Below are 20,508 nucleotides of genomic sequence, written 5' to 3'. Positions count from 1 at the left end.
CCAAGCAGGTTTGGAAATGTCTGTCTTCTAGTCATCGGAAAATTAAACCGAAGCCATCTTTCTGCACTCAGCCCAGCAAGTTATGAACCTGGCTGGGAGAAATTTGCATCCAGTTCCTAATTAAAAAGGTGGGAGCAGCAGGCAGGGAGGGTTAAAAGACAGTATCTGCCTCGAGACTGTGCTAAAGAGAAACTATAAATACTTGTTTCTCAGTTAAAAGTTCAGCTGATGGATACCTCTGGAAGGTCCTGGTGCCTGGGCATGATTTTACTTGCCCTGTTCTGTTTTTTTTTGGTGATGGAGGATGCTGAGGGCTGAAGCTGGTGTGCTGGATGCTCGGTGCCTTTCCAGTTCCCTTTTCCTCAAAGTTTCAGGTGGGTGACCAAGCAGGAGGCAGGTAGCTGAGCCTGAGTGCAGATGTGCTGGGTGTCTAAGCCCACAGCTCATGTGGAGTATAACACCTTGTGTCTTCTGTGGGACAAGACCTGGCTTGCAGGCAGTTGCTGGAGAACAGCTGATGCATGATAAACCTATACCTTAATTTTCCTCTGCAGTATCATCTGCATCATGGTTCTATCCACAAAACTGAGAGGCTTTTTTTTTTTTTTTTCTCCCCTCTGCCTTTCAGGACTGCTGCAGGTGTGTGTTTTAAAGCTATGTTGATCTAGCCAGCATGCTGCAAGGATATAGGTAAGATAAGGTTTGTCAGTAATACCTTTTGTTCTTATCAAGTTAGTCTGGTAAAAGATACCATTTTCTACTAAGAAATCTTATGCTATATCACAGAATCATAGAATGGTTTAGGTTGGAGGGGAACTTAAAGATTGATTCCACCTCCCTGCCCCGGGCAGGGACACCTCCCCCCAGCCCAGGTTGCTCCAAGCCCCGTCCAACCTGGCCTTGAACACCTCCAGGGATGGGACAGCCACAGCTTCTCGGGGCAACCTGCGCCAGTGCCTCATTTCTTCCTAGTATCTCATCTAAATCTCCCCTCTTTCAGTTTTAAACCATTCCCCCTTGTCCCATGGCTCCCCTCCCTGATCCAGAGTCCCTCCCCAGCTCTCCTGGAACCCCTTGAGGCACTGGAAAGGGCTCAAAGGTCTCCCCGGAGCCTCCTCTTCTTCAGGCTGAACCCCCCCAACTCTCTCAGCCTGTCCTCCCAGCAGAGGTTGGCAAAAACACAGACATTAGAGAGAAGGGCTAATTACAGAGAGAGGCTTGATAAGCCTTTCCATAGTGTTCAAAGCACTGTAATGACTGAGTTGCTTGCTATCCCCTGTCACTTTTCCTTTCACCAAATAATCATTGCTGGACTTGCATCACAAGTAGGAAAGGTGAGTCCCTGTTAAATCAAACACCTTGCCTGGTCCTTGGAAGAGCTGTTACTTAGACGAGTGCAAATTTGTGACCTTCAGTGTCATCCTCGGTCAATCTTAGACCAAGATGGTCCATCTTGGTGCAATATGTGCTGTCTCTGGCATGGGAGGGATTTTTTTTTTTTTCTTCTATCTGTAGGAAAGGGGAGAAGGTTTTGGGTTGGTTAAGGAAATGGGGAAGGCTGCTTCTCTCTGGCCTGGTTGCCCTGGGAATCCCTGTGCTGCTTTGTAAGGGGAAGTTGCAGGGCTCTGTGATGGAGCCCCAGGGGATGCTCTGGGGACAGGAAAGGGGCAGACACCTTGGAGGGAAGGGTGGTGGATATGTACCTTCTCTTAGGCTCTTAGTTCCGGGACATCAGCTGGGTCTGCTGGGGCTTCCTAGAATGCTTGAATACCTGAACTGCAGGCTGTGAGATAAGTGTGAGGTTCCTGCAGGCCCTGCTGGGGATCCCAGCTTGTGTACTGGGACTTTGCTCTGGGTTTGGTGGTGCCTGGAGGCAGAGGCATGCTGGAAAGGCTTCAGACACTGTGGCTGTTTCAATTGACTCAACTTTTCACCATCTGCAGGGCCAGGAGGGCTCCCAGACATGGCCTGGTCCTCATGTTGTCTTTCCTGATGGCAGATGAATTTCTTCCTGTCAAAAGGAGTTCCTGTTTACCAAGATTTCATCTGCTTCTGCTGTTTATTGCCCACCTGAAATCCTCCTTGTCTCCTGCTGGCCTCATTGTCCTTCCAAGAGCAGCCAGTTGTGCTCTTGCCGCAGTGGGGAGAGGGATGGAGTCAGGATGGGGTCAGTGGTTGGCAGCTGACAGCTTCTTTTTGTGTCTCCATCTGTTCCCTCTCTTCCCTTTTAATGAGATCAGACTTTTCAATGTGAGAGGAAGTCACAAATGGGGTACTCGGGTCCTTGCTTTCATCTTTGGCAGAGAGAGGCTGCTCAAATCAAACCTGCACCCTCTCCAGCTGCTCCTGCGACAGACCCAGTAACGGGAAACCAGGACTCTGCGGCGAGGCTGACAGCTCCGCGTCGGTGGGTCTGTCCTGCAGCTCTGAGCCTTGCAACTCAGACATGCTTGTGCTGATGGTTGCGGAGACACAAAACTGGCTGTTCTTGCGCCCACTTGGGTGCCTGTTTTAAAATTTTTTACTTTTTTAATGTGGTTACTGTCTTCTAAAACCCCAGCTATTTTAAATAGGTGGCTTGACAACTTCATTCCTTCAAACCTCTGGTTCTCCCTACACAGACCTATCAGCTGTTCTCATCAACCACTCTGACTTCAGGAATGTTTCCTCTCCTGCTTTGTGTTTTGAAGGTTTTTCCCCCTCTGCTTTTGAGCCTGTATGTTTATTACAAAGCTGGTCCTTCATGAACAGGAAGTTTTCTCTCAAGGAGAATCTGCAGGAGATGTTTGGAGCCAGTTTTGTTGCTGGCTCTTTGATTTCATGGTGGTTCTTGGAGTGTGGGGAGGATGGGAAGAGCTTCAAAGGAAGAACCTGAGGAGCTTGTTTAACAGTTCAGCTTGGACAATCTCTATGTGGAGAATCTGCCCCTCTGCTCCCACCGCCAAAATGTGATGTGCTGGGAGTCAGGGTGGCCACCTCGATCACATAAAAGCTGTAGAGTCTGATGGTACCTCCACGGCAGAGAGGAAGGACTCTTATTAGGGATGCACTAGGTGCCCTGTTTTAAGAATGAGAAATCCCCAGCCCAGGTTCCAGCCCAGGATGGCTGTTCTTTAACAAAACTCCCAGTCTCTTTTGCAAAAGACTTTAGGATATAAATGCCGTCAAATATTTGACTAAGCAAAAGGTGATCAGGCAGTCCCTTCTTGAGCAAACCAGCAATCGCATTGGGATTTTGCGTGAGTTCAACTCAGAAATTGCAGCTGTTGAATGGTTATATCGGGCCCGGGAAGGCAACTGCCCAAGTAAAGCCACATTCAGCTTTGGTTGTTTTTCTTTTTGTTTTTCTTGGTGCCTCCTTCAGTTTAACTTTCTTGCACGGCAGAGCTGGTGCCCATGGACTGCCCTGGCACTTGGGCGCAGCCCTGTGTGCTGCGGGGAGCTGCACCAGCTGGTCTGGCAGCGGCAAGGAGACCGGTTTGTCCCTTCAGTGCTTCACAAGTGATAAATAAAACAAGCAACTCCTTTCACAGCACTGCTTCTGAACACCCTGTGGTGCTTTGTGGCTGCTGTGATTGTGCCAGGTGCTTCTGTGGGCTGAAACGCATGTCATGGGCTGGGTTTGTCCCTTCCCTCTGTCCCACTTACAACTTGTTTTTTTTCCTAATCTTCCTCTGCCTTGCTTCAAATCACAGAACCAGATGTTGGTGTTTGGAAGTGCTCTGCAGGAGATGTAGTAGACCTGCTGGGGCTGTGGATGACCGACTTGCTCTGAAGCCAGGAGCCAAGGAGACCAGTCCTACTGCAAGCGGAGCTGCCAAGTGATGCCAGAAGCTGCAAATGCCAAGCAAGCTCTTTATGGACTAGGTTAAGCACATGAGGATGGCTTTTCTTGGTCTGGAGAGGTTGGAGGGAAAGACTGCTTGTGGCATTTAGTGTGGTCCTTGGAGCTGAGCATGGGAGGATCTTGCCATGGGTGCTCAGGTGTTGCCATGGTTTTAAACATGTGTGATGCCAAGTACTAGTGCTTAGGTTCTGAATGAGGTCCTGTCTCTCAGGTGGAGGAGAGGAGGGCCCAGTACTCCCCAGCCTGTGCTGTCCTGTGGCTCTGGGTGGGATGGAGAATGCCCTGGCAGGACCCTGCCTGCTGCTGGGTGTGAGGGAGCAGGGAGTGACCCCTGCTCTGCCTCTGTGACAATGAAAGGCCACTAAGCCCTGGTCCTATAGTGTGGTGATACTGCAGCGTGTTTCTGCTCTCAGTATCATGGGGGCTTAGATGGTTTGTAGCTGCCAGAGGAAACACGAGACCAAGACTAAGGGTTAATGTAGTGTCAGCCCCAGGAACAACTCTCAAACCATCCTGTAGCTGCATAGGTGATCAGTGCCCTTGACATCTGTCTGCTTTCTTGTTAGGCTGAGATGCTCTGGCAGTACCTTGCTGAGTCAGGCCTGAACCTCCATCCAAAAATCTGTGTCCTCCTGGGGCATTGTCTCCTGTCAATCACAGCTTTGGTTACTGCCTTGCTGACCTCCCTGTCCGAGAGTCCCCCTGAACTGTGATTAACTACTGGAGGCTTGTAAATTTTCTTCTGCATTTACACAAAGACAGCCAGTTGGATTAAATGGTTTCAGAGTATTAGGGAAAAAGAAAACCTAGAGCCTAGGAGGCATTACACTTGTTGGGGCCAAGGACTTTGCTTTGTTTTTAAAAGCATTGCGGGGGGGAACAATTTACTCTTTTTCAGTTTTCATGGCTGCACAGCCAATGTCAGGGTCTCAAAAACGTAGGCATTTGAAATATAGTCTTGATGTAGAAAAGGAGTGGAGAAGCAGTTCAGGGTTTGGGAGTGAGATGTAAAATAAGCAAAAAGCGAGGAAACAAAATTGATTCCCAACACGGGAATAAAAAGGGAGAAAGCAAACCCAGGGCTGTGCATTGAGGTCTGTGGTACCAAAAAAAAAAAATCAATGTTCTCCCCTGCAATGTGGGATTGCATTGCTCAGAGGAAGGCAGGGCAAACATGGCTAAAAGGAGCCAACTTTATTTTCCTTCTTTCTCAGAAGGAAAAAAAAAAAACCAACCAACAACAAACCGCTGCTTGGATTAAAGGCTATTATGGGATGTGTGTTTGGGACTTCATGAAGTGGCAGCAGTTGGGTAAGTGATCTTGCTGCAGTTATTCGATAGGAAATGTTTTGATAGTGTCTAAAATGATTCGAGTGTTGCAGTCAGTCCTGCCTTTAACTGAGTGCTGGAGTTCTTCCTTCATAGGTTAAAGTGGGGGTAGTGAGTGCTCCCATCTGATTGTGTCGGCACATCCCTCCTCGCCCCGCATCCGTGTTGCAGCCGTTGTCTTTGCCTTTGCTGTGACTGTGTCCTCTGCAAGACAGCAAATGTGTCCAGGTACTCTGTGGATTTGATCTAGTGGGTGCAGCAATGATGACAGGAAAGATATGTTTCTGATGTACCTGTTCCAAACCCCCCAGGGGCTGTGGTTTTGGTGGTCAGGAGCTAGACAGTGCCTTTGCTGTCGCGTCTCATCTCGGAGCCTGCAGCAGGGCTTTTGGGAGAGGCTGGCTGATAGTGCTGTGTGTCCTTCTAGCACTGCAGCAAAGGAGAGGTTAACAATGCAAGATGCCTGCCTGTTGCCCTTGGCTATCTGCTCATTTGTTTCTGCAGGAGAACAAGAGCTATGTAAACAGCACTTCCCAGGGGATGGGGGGGGGGGAGGATTTTCAGCCCTGTAGCTCCCTGTGTGGACTGTCAGCTCTCTGTGCCTCTAAAAAGAGTGGGGCCGACAGCCTGGTTTGGTCAGACCCTGCTAGGATGGAGAGGGTGGCTTTTTTTTGGTGTGGTGTTTTATTTTTTTTTTTTTTTAAAGTGTTGAGGTGGCTGCCTGGCTTCTGTGCTGGGCTGTGAGCCAGTGGGATCCCCTCTCTGCTTCGTTGGGATCAGTCTGTGCTGCTTGAAATGGGTCCTTCTTTGAGTTGGAAACGCCGGTGGCCAACTGAGAGCCAAATGTGAATCGGGAATGGTGGCTCCAAGCTGAATTTAATGGTGACAAATAGATATTGTGAAGGAAAATGGAGGTGAACTCATGGCGCAGAGTTGGCCAGGGAAGAGGAGCTTGTTGGTCCCTGTGGGAGCAGAGATGGCTATGTAGGACCCCAGGGACGGAGAGGAGGATGTAAACCCTGTACCGCCTCTGAGCCCATGGTCCTGAGCATCCGTGGTGGTGTGCATTTCAGGTTCTGGGCTCTCTTTTTGAAAGCATGGGTCTCCCTTGACAGGGATGGCTGAGGCTTCGTTTTGTGGCTGGCATGCAAGCCGCCCTTGAACCGATAAGCCCTGTCCTGAGGAAGAAGCCTGGAAGAGACTTGATCTTCCCACCACTTCCCTGTCTCATCTACACCTGTGTCTAGGCAGCAAGCTCTCTGATTGGGATGATCTGTCTTACAACTTTTCCATCTCCAGGCATGGTGAAGCCCAGGCGTGGGTCAGAAAGCGGTGGCTGCGGTCTCCTACATCCCGCAGAGCATCCCAAAGTGTGTGTGTGCAGTCTTGCCAAGTACATACACCCCTATTGATTTTCATTTCAGGTCCATTGCTGTTCAAAACTAGCAGCTTGGCAGGGCTGCCTGGTGTCTGTAAGCCATCAAGAAGCATGGTTATGGTGAAGAAACTAGAGGACAAGCTGGCTGTGGCCTCCCTCGGCAGCCTGGCTGGCAGCGTACGCCTGCAGTGACATCTCTGGGAATGCGGTATATTCCTATCCCTCCAAGTCCCTGTTAGCTAGGGAAAAAAAAAAAAAAAGTAATAAACTGCAGCATTCACCTTCCCTGCCATCAGAAATTAGGCAGCTCTGGCGGAATGTGTGTGTTTTGCGAAATGCCGGAGCCCCCCCTCAAGGGCTTTGTGTGCAAAAGCCAAGAGAATCGAATAAAGCTGCTTCTCGCAGAGGGTGCTGGACCCCTTCTGCTCGATCCCCAGGGGCTCTGTGGCTCCCCTTTCACAGGGCTGCATCAGCTATTCCCTCCTACCTGCCAGGGTTTTTTCTGGGGGTTTATTGCCCTCGCAAAGGGAGTTTGCCTCCCTCAGGGCCGGGAGCAGGTTTTGCAAGGGTTACCCAGGCTCTCCCCCCCAGTGAAGGACCTGAAGAGCCTGGCTGAGCCAGGAATGGTGCTGGGACCTTCTGGGTACTGTGCTGTTCCCACCTGGGTGGCTGAAATCAGCTCCTGGGGACTGTCTCCGTGTGCTTTCCCCAAGTGGTGACCTCTTGGGTGCTGTAATTTGGAGTTTCCACAGTGATAAAGCCTGTTGCTGTGTGTGCTGGGGTGGTTGCCCTCCAGTTGATGGGCTTGGATATGTCCAGCCCAGGGTCTGGCAAGAGAAGATGAAGGTTTGCCTGGGGTTGAAATAAGGGAGTTATGTATGAGAGTTGGGATGTGGGAAGAAGAGCTGAGGAGAAAAAGGCTTTGGAGTCAAGGCATGTGCATTAAAAAAAAAAAATAAATGTCAGCATGTGTTTTTCCCTGTCCATCATGCTTGAGCTTCCCAGTCCCAGGCTTCTCCTGTACTGGGAACTCTGCTTTACTTTGGAATGAACCTGTCAGGGGGGGGGGACCAACAAACAAACAAAAACTACCTAAACTTTGTGCCACATCTATAAAATCTTGATGGGTCTTAATCTGTATGAGAAAACACAGTGAAATAGCCAGGCTGTGGTGTCCGTATCACAACGGCTCCCTGGTAAAATGGGGGTGAGTAAGCTGACCTTGGCTGATCCGAGGCGGATGAAGAAAAGCAGTGGCTGGGAAGAGCTGCGGGTCATGTCTTGCCCTGTTTACCTGACGTCGGAACCCTGCCTTTCCTTCTGTCAGCTGATGACTTGCTCGTCTCTGTAGCAGCGTAGGACAAAACGAAATACCATAGGTAGCACATAACTCCCAGGTCAAAGTACGGTGGGAGAAGGATGAACCCAAGTCATTGCTCATGCTGAAGGCACCATGGTGGGGGGACGTGCTGCATACCAGGGGTGACTTTTTATTGTGAGCATTTGTATTCTCTTCCTCAGAAGAGACTGCATGGTTCGGATGAGGCATTCAGCTCTGTACCTTTCTTGTGGCCCGGGGTGAGCGTTGCCTGAGGGCTTGCTGGTACCTGGGGGCATGGGGCACGCGCTCCCAGGTGGAGTACATTAATGACTGTGGGTCTCCTCTGGTCTAGTTACTTAGGCAGCAGCCTTTCGGTTGGAGGGGAAGTGTGGCGAAGATGAATAGACGACAGGTTCATTTTAGATAATTATTTCACACTTTGCAGTCCCATGGCGTTTGCCCAAGGCTCAGAGTTTGAGCTTCCTGGACGGATTCTTAATGAAATACCGGTGATGCTCACTATGAAGCGGGAATTAATCTCTCGATATCTGATTTGGAAGTGCTCTTGTTTGCCATCTTATGCAACTCTTTTCTTTTTTTTTAGCCTGGTGGTCTCATCTGCCAAACAACCGGTTCCGTTTTCCTTGTTGCAGAAGCATCTTTGGCCTTGAAAAGAATGTGAGGGTTTCAAGCAAAACTCAGGGGGCACCGACCTCCCTTTAACCCTGTGCCAGACCCTGTGGGAGGGCACTGGGCAGAGGCACTCAGGTGAAATGCATCGGTTTGGAACGACCCTGCCGTGTGCTGGAGCTCAGAGCCCATCTGGAGCTCCTCAGTGAGGGAGGGGGAGCCTGGGCTCGGTAAGGACTCGAGAGCTGTGTGTGTCACACTGTGCTAATTTACTAATTACAGTGCTTCCCCGAGAGCCTCGCCACGGGTGAGCTGGGGGGTGCCAAGATGCCAGTGCCCCCGGTGAACTGGTTGAACTGGGGTCCGGCTTGTCGCAGAGGGAGCGGGTAGTCCCTTCTGAGGGGCAGCGCTGGCACCTCTATGGGTTGCGTGTGACTTGATTTTCTTAGGATATACGGACATACAGGGTGTTTCCCGGTGGTGTGCGGCTCTCATGCCCAGCCCTGTGTGGCAGCTCTTGCTTTCTTTGGGAGAAACGTTTTGGAGTCTGCCATGAGTGTCTCTAACGGTGCCCTGTTCCAGGATGACTCAGGCGGCGACATGGCCGTGCTGGGAGGGTGTGATGGAGGCAGTTTCACTGTAACGCTCACGGTGGTCTCTGCTAGCCAGGCCGGGGACCGCAGGCAGCCCCTCTGGGGACCGCCATCCCTCTGCCTCCCTGTCCGCCGTCGCGTCCCCGAAGCCGCCTCCTCCCCTCTCTGTTTCCCTGCTGTTGCCATGGTGGTGTTGGGGCTGGCCCGGAGGCCCCGTTGCTTTGGGAACGAGGGACACGGCCTGGCTGGCAGCAGGGATCCAGCGTGTGAGTGCCCTCTCGCGTCCCCCTCCGTGGGTTGGGGGAGGTGGGGGGTACTGGTGACCACCCCCGTGCTGGGGCTGATGGCGGCTGCAGCCCCTCCCTGGCCGAAATAGGGAGGGTGGCGCTCTCTGCGCCCAGGCTGCTGGGCCTTGGGAGGGGAAGGCTTGGGAGCGGGGCCTAGCGGGGACCCAGGGCTGTAGGAGAGCTTGGACGGGGGTGACTTCCCCCCCCCCCCCCCCTTGCCACACACGGCGATGTCGGGGAGGGGGTGACACCCCCACGGCGGTGTGGGGGACACCCCTTGTGCCATAGGGGGGGGGGGGGGGGAGCGAGGCAGGGGGGCGCCTGGGGCAGGGTCTGCCCGGCCCTGCCAGGCCTCTCCTGGGCGTACCTGTGCTCGCCCACCCTCCTACGGGACCTCTCCCTCCCCCCCCCCAAGGAAGCGGCTTTTTGGGGGAGGATTTTCGAGGGGGGGGAGGCTGCCCTGCGAGGCCCCTGGAGGCTGCAGCGCTTTCCATGTCGGGGACTGGGAGTTGGAGCCCCTTCTCCCCTCCCCACCTCCAGAGCTCCCTCTGCTCCCTGAAGTAGAAACTTCCTAATTTTTTTTTTTCCCTTGTTTTTCCCCATGGGATGCAGATGTGACTGCATCCAGGCTGGGGGTTGAATGTGGAGGGGAGGGAAGCTGCCTGCCTCGCTGCTGCTGGTCGTGCCTGTGGGCTTTTAGATGCTTTGGCCTTAACTTTTTCTCTGTGTTTTGCCCAGGCTGTAAACGAGGGACGAGGTTATTTATTCTTGTTCTGTCTATAAAATGCCGTGAAGGCTTATGATGACAAATGCAACACATGGCCTAGCTAGAAGCGACTGTGAAGCTAACTCACCCTAACTATCTTTTCCTTGCGTTTCAAATCCACGGGTGATTTTTCTGAGAAGCAATTCCCCTATAAATCTGGGGAAAATACGAAGGCTAGACTGCTCCAGGAGGGTGCAGATTGCTCCTAGCAGCTTGTGCAGCCTTGCCCCTTGACTGAAGGACGGGAAATAACTCGGTGAAGTCAAAGTCTGCTCTGTAACACCATGGAGTTACAGCCAGCGCTGTAGTGTTACGGTAGTAATCCAGTAAATACAGAATGTTTACTGTTCTGGCAGGTAGTAACGTGTGTGCGCTGGATAATTGGGTACAAGTCTGGAGCCAGCCAAGGTGGGGTTGGTGTTCCCGCCTCCGCTGCTGGTTGTTTACCTGTCTCCAGTTTGGCATCTTTGAATTCAATTAATGTTTTATGTTCTTCCAGAGATTGAAACTCCTTTGTGAGAACTGGGCGTGAATACACACAACTATTTCACTGAGAAGGTTTTTTGAAGATTGAGGTTGAAGCAGCGTGGCTTGGATGGAGGTTTGCGGGGGTGTTTCGGACAGCTGGGTTGATGCCGGGCCTCTCAGGGTCAGGGTGTGAGCATCGTGCAGCCTGCGTGCTGCAAATTGAGGCTGTGGAAGGGAAGAGGTGGTTCAGGAGGGAGAGAGGATGGTTTTTAGGGATGCTGGCAGAGCCCCTTGTTCCAGCTTGGGTGTGCAGTTAAGTGGTAGGTTAAATCATTACATGGTCAGCACAGCGGAGGTTCGTATGCTTTAAGCCCCCAAGGAGTACAGAATGTTTCATTTCATCTTAGCTCTCCTTTGCAGGCTAGTGTAAGTGGCGTGTCCTATTATTTCTGGGGTAAGATACCACGTGTGGAAACAATCTGATATCCGTAGAAGTCTTCCTATGATTTCCATGAAGTCTCAACAGTAGCTACTAAAGAGTGGTACTGCTTTGCTAACCTGCTGCTCTGGATTCACGGTTGCAGAGTCAGTTCTGACCCCGCGTACAGCCACTTGCTCCTGGCCTGGGGATCCGTTTCACAGTCCTTTGGTTTCTGCTTTTCCATTCCAAAGTCGCTTAGCTGCCCGGAAGCTCTGCTGCATTGTGAACCAAAACGAAAGGTGATCCATGCGCCAGAAAACAAGTAAATGAAAAGGGGAGAGCTGATGGGAGTTGCAAAGCCGGGATAGCAGAGATCAGATGCTGGGCAAGGCAGTTGGGAAAGGGAAAATAGTACTGTAAAGGCTTAAGGCAGGAGCCAGAGTTAAAATTATGGTATGTGGAGCTGGGGAATCTCTAGCAGACCCTTGGAAGGGAGCTTGGTCTACCTCACTGTCAGCTGAGAGTTGAAGTTTATTAAAAGAAATAACAGGAAGGTAGAACACTAGACTCCTTTTAATTATCTGGGCTATGGTAGAGCTTTTGTAATAAATTGCGGGATGACAGTAGCAAAGTGATGAAATACGGAGGGACTGGAATATAAAAGTGACAGGTGAGGCTTCCTGGGTAGCAAGGCTTGATTTAGAAAGCACTCAGCCACTTAGCAGTGGGCTGGAGGGGCGAGAGATTAGTCCTGGAAATTCTGCTTCTCCTTTCCTGGCTTCCTTGATGCTGTTTGTATGGTAATTATGGCTAAGCAGGTGATTTCTAGGCAAGAAACGTGATTTTGCTACTTAAGCCTGAACAGGGCAAGGTGATTTAACTGAACAAAATTGTTCGGTAGCATCCTGGTTCTCACTTTTAACAGATCTCCTGTCTCACTTATCCAGCAAAGTGTAATAGAAAGGCAAATTAACTAATTACTCCGGAGAGAGATGGTTTATCTTTGTGGAAGGAAGAAGAAAGAGGATTTACTGTGTATACTGAAGCAAGATTCAGCCACCAGTCTGGGCTCCTACAAGAAAAGCAGGGTGTAGCATGTTGCAGCACAGAGTGTGCCGATATATCCCCCACCTTTAATTTTGGAGGACAATCAGTTGGTATGAGCCCAGCTCAGAGGCTGCTGCTGCTGCTTCAGCACAAGTGACATGGGGTTCCCTGAAATAAGAGCACTGGCACGTGGCATAGCGACAGCCGCAGGATCTCTGTAGACACAAAGCTGTGCCTTTACATGAATTTCCTTTTTTTTTTTTTCCTTAATGTCCATTAAGAAATTTGCTTCTACTCTTAATTTCCTGTCGCCTTCAGCACAGCATCATCAGAGAGCTCTTCAGTTTTATTTTACAGAGGGAAGCTGTTGGACATATGCACTGAAGGGATTTGGATGCTTTAGGGCCATATCGAAGTACTCGCATCAAGGCAGCTTTTGCCAAGCTCGTGGGCCCTGAAGGGTCCCTCTATACCCATATTTGTGCTGTTGAGCCTCCTGAATTTTCCAGGTCCTGGCACGTCTTGGTTTGCGTGAAGCCTCGCCTCGTGCCTACAAGATACTTCGGCCGTATGGTCCAAGCCATGAGCTAGGTGGTGTTCAGAGATTAATTTTGCTGCTGGAGAACAGGTTGACGGTGCTTTTATTTACCCCTACTGTAGCTCATGGCCAAAACCACTCACCTGGGAGCAGGGCGATCCCATGCAGACCCTTCTTTTCTTCCTAGCCTGAAGGAAGGAGTCTCTGTAGGAGCTGTGAGCTCACATCATGAAACAAATCTTTTTTTTTTTTTTTCTTTCACTTTGAAGATGATTCTGGTCTTTTTTTTTTTTTTTTTTCCCCCTCCCTTTCCTTCCAGAAACTGCTTATGAGTTGCTCATTAAATAGTCATTAGCTAATAAAAGACTTTGTAATGCAGGGAGCAGAGCCCCCCAGCCAAGGCTTTTCCTTATCTCTCTAGCTGGTCACCTGCCCATCAGACTTTTTCTCCCTTGCTTTCTCCACGTAGCAGCGCTAGGAGATGTGGAAGTGATCTTGTCTGGGCTGGCAAGCAGGATTAAGGAATGGCCTTGGCCCCTTCTGTCCACCTGGGAGGGCAGGAAGGCTTTGGCTGGAAAAATAAGCTGGTGGGTTCCATAGCAGAAGTGCAGCTGAGGATGGGAGAAGGGTTGTTGAGGTTGAGAGCAGGCAGCATGGGGTTTGGTGTTGGGCTTGCAAGTCTTGTGTGGGTTTCACGTGGCTTCTACCCTGCAGCTCTGTGAAGATACTTTGCAGCCAGCAGTTTCCCTTGCTCAGCGCCAGAGGCTCCTCTGGCGAGTCCTCTGAACCCTGGTTCCAGTAGCGCTGTTTGCCCGTGGCAGGCAGGAGTGACTTCTGTGCTGAGCAGGTGGGGCTCTAACATTGCTTCTAAGGTGCTGGAGCTGTTGGGAAGGAGCACAAGGTGGCCGCCCCGTGAGTGCATCTCAGACCAAGCACAAGAGACTTAACGAGTTTTGCCTTGACATGTCTCCAAGTTCTGTCTTCTGAGATGGGAACCATCACCCACCATCCAGCTTCCTTCCCTTACAGCCCTTCTGCCTTGGTGCCTTGAGCTCACACGGGTGTCACATCTGAGGTTTCTTTGCCTGAACTCTGTTTCCACCCAGATTTGTGGCTGGACATCACATGGGAGATGTGGAGTGAGTTTCCACGGGCGATCTGGCTGGAGAGCCAGTTTGTTTTCAGGGTTCGGATTCTCCCTGCCCTGATTGCAAACAATAATATGAATGTTGGTTCTCAAACTGAGGGTTCCTTGTTCCCTGCCAAGCAGATGGGATGATTTGGTTCGCCTGTGGCCGAGAGCCTCATGAGAAGCTTTTGTTTATAACATATGCTGCGCTGAAAATGCGTGAAGCTCCCTGGCAGCTGAGATGCTCTTGTAAGTTGGGTGTCCTTGGCTGCTGTGTGTGTCTGTGTGTGCGTGGTTAATTGGAATGAGCTCACCAGACGGGTGTTTACCAGGTGCAACAGCAGAGGACACCCCCAAAGGCATTGTCGGAGCTGCAGCGACATGGTGATTGCCCTGCTTTATTTTGTGCTGGTGTGATTGGGGCCCTCCCTGGGTGAGCAAAATAGAAATTAAATTCTCGCTTTGCAAGTCAGCGTAGAAACTTTTTTTTTTCTTTACTCCTTAAACAAAGAAATGATTAGCTTGTCTGCAGTGTCTAATTTATCTGGAGCTCGTGGAACGTTAACAAATGCCACTCCAAGGCGTACTTTTGAATACTGCCGCATTCATTCACTGCTGAGTGAGATGTTTAAGGAATAGATGGGCTGCAGTGATTTGCAAGGCTGTAACTTTATTGAGGCATTTCAGGGGCATTGTAAACCACCAGACTTGAGACCAAGTCAACCAATTATGATACTGAGAAAGCTGAAGGCAGAAAACAGCCTCCACTCCAGCCTGGAGCTGAAGAAATCCCAAAGCCACGAATGCTTGAACCACGTGTCTATTCCTTCTGCGTGGAACTGGTTAAGGTGGCAAACCCCCACTCTTTACTGGCTTGGTGGCCCTCTCCCATCGTGGTACTTGCAGGATGAGATGCTGCTGTTTTGAGAAGCTTCTCTGCACAGCACCCTGAGCCTGCGCTGTGCAGTGTCTCCCTGCGTTAGAGCAGGAGGTGCTCGGCAGCGGAGAAACGAGAGGGCTTTAGCTAATGACATGCTCTGAACTCTCTCCTTCCCTGAAGTCCTGGTAATATCCTCCTGCTCAGCCTGGCCAGGCAGTAACAGTTGAGAAGAGATGCTGGGCAGCCCAGTTTCCAAGTCCTATCAGTTGCCTTCATGATTCTACTGGACTCTGGGAAGCCACCAGCCCAGTGGCAGTTATTGCCGTGCTGGTGGGTGCATGGTCACTCCAACGGTTCCCTGGGCAGCTCCTGTCCCTCCAGGCTGTCCGCAGCCACCGAATAGCCCATGGTGATTTAGGAAGCAAGACTGGGCACTACACAAAGGGAATCCTCCTTGAGAAGCACAAATTAGCTGCTCTAAGGTAGGGTCTGGCCACTGGGCAGGGAGGAGGCAGTGGTGTTGGCAGGAGGGATACAGCACCGATGTGATGCTCAGCAGGATTTAACAATATACCTGGTCTAAAAGCAAGTCTGGGGAGTAGAAGGGTTTTGAATGGATTCTAAAATTGCTGAGACTTGCAGTGACGGTAGAGACATAGCTTCACTGGAGCGAAGGGAGCCTTGGGGAGGAGGCTGAAGCATGGATGTCCATGGTGACCTTCAGCTGGGCACTCTGCTCTGATACATCTTGGTTTCCTGAGGCAAGTCAGGAATTTCTACCCTATCCCAGGGGGTATTTCTTCATTCCTTGCCTGGGTTGTTGTAGCTGTTGTGTCCTGGCACAGCTGGTTCCTCTGCCCAGGCTCAGGGCTCTGAACCTAAAGCTGAGGTGCCAGAGCTGTCTGTGCCCTGAGCCTGGAGCGGAGGAGGAATTGCAATCCCTCCTTATGTTTCTAGGGTGGGTGGAGGGCTGGCTGAGGTGGGGAAGGTAGAGCTCTCCCTCCACCAGACAGGGGTGGTGGGCTGGAAGCGTGCTGTGTTGTGGTTCCTGTTCTCTCCTGCCTCTACGGGCCGTTTTCTCAGTTCTGCTCCTCTCCTCCTGACCAGGGCGGCTGATCCCTGCAGGCTGTGGGGAAGTGGAGCCGTGGGGCTGCGACGGTGCTGCACGGCAGGGCTGGAGGGTCAGGGGAGCTGCGAGACTGGGATGGGGACGTGGGGGTTGGAAGCCCTCTGGAAATAAGCGTTGTGGGCATGATGAACAGGATTAAATTAAAGTGAAGAGAAATTACAGGTAGAAAATTGGAATAAATAATCCAGTTATTCCTAAAACCAAATCATAAAACATTGAAATCCAGATTAATGTTGTATCATCCCTGTTAGATTTCTCTTGAAAGAGAAATAGTTCTTTGCAGCTTTAAACCCTAGCTCTTGCTGCAGTATGTCCTCGTGTCCATAGGACAGTGCTGTGCTCTTGTGTTTCTTGCAAGAACCAGCAACCTTGTCATGTCCTAACGCTGCCAAGGGCCCAGTGCCATGAACATGTAAAATACTGGGGATGTTCGGGGAGTAAAGGAATGAAGTTATTGCCACACTTGCAGGATGTGGGTCAAACTTGAGTGGAAGGGAATGGTCATCTTTGTATGGGGAATGGCTTCAAACTGGAAGAAGGTAGATTTAGATGAGATATTAGGAAGAAATTTTTGACTTTGAGGGTGGTGAGGCACTGGCCAAGGTTGTCCAGAGAAGCTGTGGCTGCTCCATCCCTGGAGGTGTTCAAGGCCAGGTTGGACGGGGCTTGGAGCAACCTGGGCTGGTGGGAGGTGTCCCTGCCCAGGGCAGAGGGGTTGGAACTAGATCATCTTCAAGGTCCCTTCCAACCCAAACCATTCCATGATTCTATGATGTTTTGTTGTATACAGTAAGTCCACACAAAAATAAGATGATGTGGAACAGCAGGAAGAAATATGATCTGTGGTTTTTACTTAATGTCAGGATGAAAAAAATTTTAGAGTAGAACTGGGTTGGAGAGCACTGGTCTTTCAAGTCCCAGAAAATAAGTGGGCAAATCCATCTGTTCCTTGGGTCCTGTTAGACAGAAAGGGAGGGGAAATTATTTCTAGTCCAAAGTAATGCTTAGCAAATACTGTGCCTCCTTATCTTCTGATTTATTTTTTTTTTTTTTGCTGGTATTTGAGACCCACTTTCTGGGGTTGTCTTCTCTTTGTGCCTTTTCTTGCACACCCACTTCGCATGGCACAAAGAAAGAGGGGTGGTCAGCAGGCTGGCGACTGGAAGAAGAACGGACCGTGGACCTGTTAACTCCTGTTGCTTGTAGGATAAGGATGCGGGAGAAAAACTGCCATTAGGATAAAGTCTGAAGTGGCCCTGCTCTCACATATGTTGCATTTATAATTGAGCTAATTGCTCATGTTCCTTTAATGGTTCCATGATTTTATTTCTGCTGTTACAGCCTCTAATGCCTGTAGGGAGCCTTGAGTTTGGGTGTTAATAAGTGAAAATTAGGGCCCTCATTCTCCACGGAGAAATGCTCTTGGGCGCTGTGGTAATTTCATGCCTGGAAGGAGTCATATTTGCTGGATAATTTTTGTAACTTAAACCAACGGAATTAGCCTTGAGAAACTATAGTTCTTAATCAGAGTATTGAACTCTATGCTCCATTAGTTAGAAGCATCACCAGGCTTCTTGCACAAAGGGTGGACATTTGGTTTGCAAAGCAGGGAGGTGATCTGATTTTTGTTAATGCTGGGGGCAGCAGCCATCCCTGGGTTTAAGGTTGCTCATAATACTCCGAGCTCTTAGTAGGGTCAGGCACAAAGTCACATCACGTCAGCTGCTCTGGCAAAATGAAGCAGCCGAGTGACATTTACCTGCCTTCTGTTCCCACCACAAAACTTTTAAAGAATAATAAAGGAGAGCTTGGATATTTGGTTCATAATTCCAGTAAAAACGGGGTTCCAAAAGTAATGGAAGGGGGAGAAGGGGAGAAAAGCCAGCAGGCCCTGGTGTGTTTGTGGCTTGTGGGGCTGCATCCCCAGCAGAAGGCTGTTTTGGCTCAGGAAATGTTTATTTTGGGGTTTTACTTCCATGAATCTTCACTCTGCCACTTCAATATGGTCTAATCGTGGAACAGGGTGGGGATGCCTTATGTTTTCCGCTTCTGGAGGTGTGTCCTTTGGGTCTGCTATGAATGGAATTCTGCATTTACAAAGTCCCATTTTTTTTTTTTTTTTTTTTTTTTCCTCCTTCCAGGTGAGCTGAGACATGGCCACTGGCAAGCTCCAGCGGTCCGCGGGGTCCTCCAAAATGACTCATGGGTTCCAGAGCAAAGTAGTAGTGCCTCATAATCCGAAGGTAGTCAGAGAGGCAGAGAAGTCTGTAACGGTAAGTACCTGCTGTGGCCTGGTAGGAGCTGTGTTAAGGCTGGAAAGTCCCCTTGTGTCCCTCTTCTGCCTTCCCCTCCTGTTGTCTGGCAGCACTGTGAGGCTGGACACCCCCTCCCCATCTCTTTGCAGCTGTGCTTCTGTTGAGGGTGGCTGTCATGGTGCCATGGGGGATGGACTGTGTGCTGCTGCAGGGGAAGTCTTGCCTGGATCTGCCACTGGAGCCAAGTTAAATCAGTGTACTGGGCATTGTGCTGGAATAGTGCATGTACATAGCATGAGTGCCTGTGCTTCTTTCCATCTTCTTTGTGTGATCTTCTGTCATGTAAGCACATCTTCCAGCGCTGCTCTGACCATACCTGCCCTCTTGGCAGCTGGGCATGTGGTGGACTGCTCAAACCCTGCCTGAAGTCTTGAGAGACATGGGTGGTCCCACACAGAATAGATTCCAAAACAGCTATTGTATCTCATATCCTGTGTGGAGCAAGCATCCAGCCCCGCAAACAGCCATGGAGTCAGGGCAGTTCCTCCTTCCCATCCACAAATGTCCCCTTTGCTGACTGGAGCTCCCTTGCCTGGAGATGACCTCGTGCTGAGGCTCTGTCAAAGAGATCTCTCTGTATACTTCTGTGGAGGGCTCTGTGAGGCCAGAACAGAGAGAAAACAAGTGCTAATTAAAAAGAGAACTAAAACTTGGGCCCATTCCTCTCCACCTCAGTCTTGGTGTGATGCCGCTTTCCTCTGATTCACCCAGCAGTGACATCTCACACGTGTTGGTTGTGAGCGCTGTGCAAGGATGGAGTTAGGGGATTTCTGATAACTCCTCCCCGCTCTCTTCAAAGGTCACTGGCTCAATCCAGCAAAACTAAAGAGGAAATAAATGCCCGAAGAGCCGAAATCCCCAACCATGTCACATCAAATCATGACGGAGAAGCTAATGGGACAGAGCCACTTGGTCAGAGCATGTGTATTCCGCTCTATATCATTAATTTACCAATGTTAAATATTTCAGCGGGTAACTTACGGGACTTCCAGGACTATCCTCGTGGCTGTGGTCACAAATTATTCATCAGTGGCACTTGAACAAGAAAAGCCTTTCTGAACGAAGGCGTTTCTGTAGCTCTCGCTGATGTTTTGCATTTCAGCTGACTCCCTCTGCCTTCCTGAAGGAGATGTCTCTCACCACCGAGCAGAAGCTGGCCAGCACGCGGGAGATGAGGCGGCCCCGGATTATCCAGCTTCTAGACATGAGTGAATCCTCCCATCAAAAGGTAGCCTTTCCCTGCCCTTTTCCTCACTGTTTGATGTGACATTTGAAGACAGCCCGGGCTTGTGAGAGGCTCACCACCTCCTAAATACCTCGGTGACGAGGCCCTGTTGTCCTTTCAAACTGCTGGTGGTGGTGGTGGAGTTCCTTCTGCCGAGGGAGAGGTAAAACATCCTTTTCCCGGTGGGATGTTGAAGGCCTGATCTGTGCTAAGCCAATATAAATAACCTCTGCTGAAGTTTGGTGGGTTTTGCTGGAGTTTAGCTACTATGGCTAAATCGCGATACTGGGGGAAGGCTGGGGCAGGACACAGGAGCGTGAGCTTGCCGTTTTCCATCCTCCTGCTGAAATAGCCACCTCTTGCTTTGGTGTGGTGGCTCTCAAACGCTTGGGGCCATGACTCCCTCAACGGTGAAGGCATTGGCCTTTGAAGGCTTGCAGGCCCCGTGGTAATTATTCAAGATTTAACAAAACCAATTACATTAATGCTTTGGGTTGGAACGAGGTGTGGGACCCTTGCAGGGTGTTAGGTTTTGCAGGCTGCCAGATACACAGCGGAATCCCTCTGGGCAGAGGGGAGTGGATGCACTTTCTCTGGATCGATGTATGTTTAAAGCTGCTTTTCTTACAGGACTGTTCAGTATATAACACGCAGTCCAAACGGGTAGATTACTGAGGCAGGCTGTTGAGCGGAAAATTGCCAGCAAGAGACCTGTAACAAATTAGTTAAGGATTGCCCTAGACAGCACAGGAGGTCGGGAACGCATCAGGCGAGCGCACAAATAACTGGCGGCGCGCTGCAACTACTAGCTTCAGCGGGACCGTGACTCCCGTGGCAGAGCAGGAGACACCCCCCCCTTTGGCTTTCGAGCGGGCACAGTGCAGCTGGAAGAGGGGAGACCAAAGCAGGGAGGAATTTTCTCAAAGTCGTGCTGCCTCCGCTCCGTAAGCGTTTGCTTTTTGCGTATATTTTCAGGTGCGCTTCTGTAGCGATATTAAATAAAACAGCAATAATAGAGTACAGTAAAGCATCCATTTAAAGCTCGTGGGGAAAAGGAGATACCAAGTGCGGTCTTACTCAAGTTGCCTGGTAGTGCTGAGAAAAAAGCTGAATCTCATCACTATCCAGAATTCACCTAATTTTTCTACTTAACTACTGCGTTACTTCCTTTTTGGCCTTACCTCCTCTGGTGCTGTTCTCTTCTT

The 20,508-nt window shown here is 50.3% G+C and overlaps 1 protein-coding gene and 1 long non-coding RNA gene across 2 annotated transcripts in view; both read left to right on the top strand.

Moving 5' to 3' along the window:
• The first annotated feature begins 298 nt into the window (after positions 1–298).
• LOC309676909 lies at positions 299–17,917 on the top strand. The gene is made up of 3 exons (XR_014269637.1): positions 299–374; positions 629–690; positions 17,905–17,917. It is a non-coding gene; the product is annotated as an uncharacterized lncRNA (long non-coding RNA).
• Positions 17,914–20,508, top strand: part of HYDIN (HYDIN axonemal central pair apparatus protein) — a 161,422-nt gene continuing 158,827 nt past the window's right edge. Inside the window, exons 1-2 of the mRNA XM_082489568.1 lie at positions 17,914–18,036; positions 19,181–19,306. Coding sequence (XP_082345694.1) covers positions 17,917–18,036; positions 19,181–19,306 — 246 coding nt within the window. The 5' untranslated portion in view covers positions 17,914–17,916. The remainder of the gene's footprint in view (positions 18,037–19,180; positions 19,307–20,508) is intronic.

Source organism: Vanellus vanellus (assembly GCF_965231255.1).
Source record: "Vanellus vanellus genome assembly, chromosome: 12".
In the NCBI taxonomy this organism is placed as follows: Eukaryota; Metazoa; Chordata; class Aves; order Charadriiformes; family Charadriidae; genus Vanellus; species Vanellus vanellus.
This window is presented reverse-complemented; position numbering and strand designations above follow the sequence as displayed.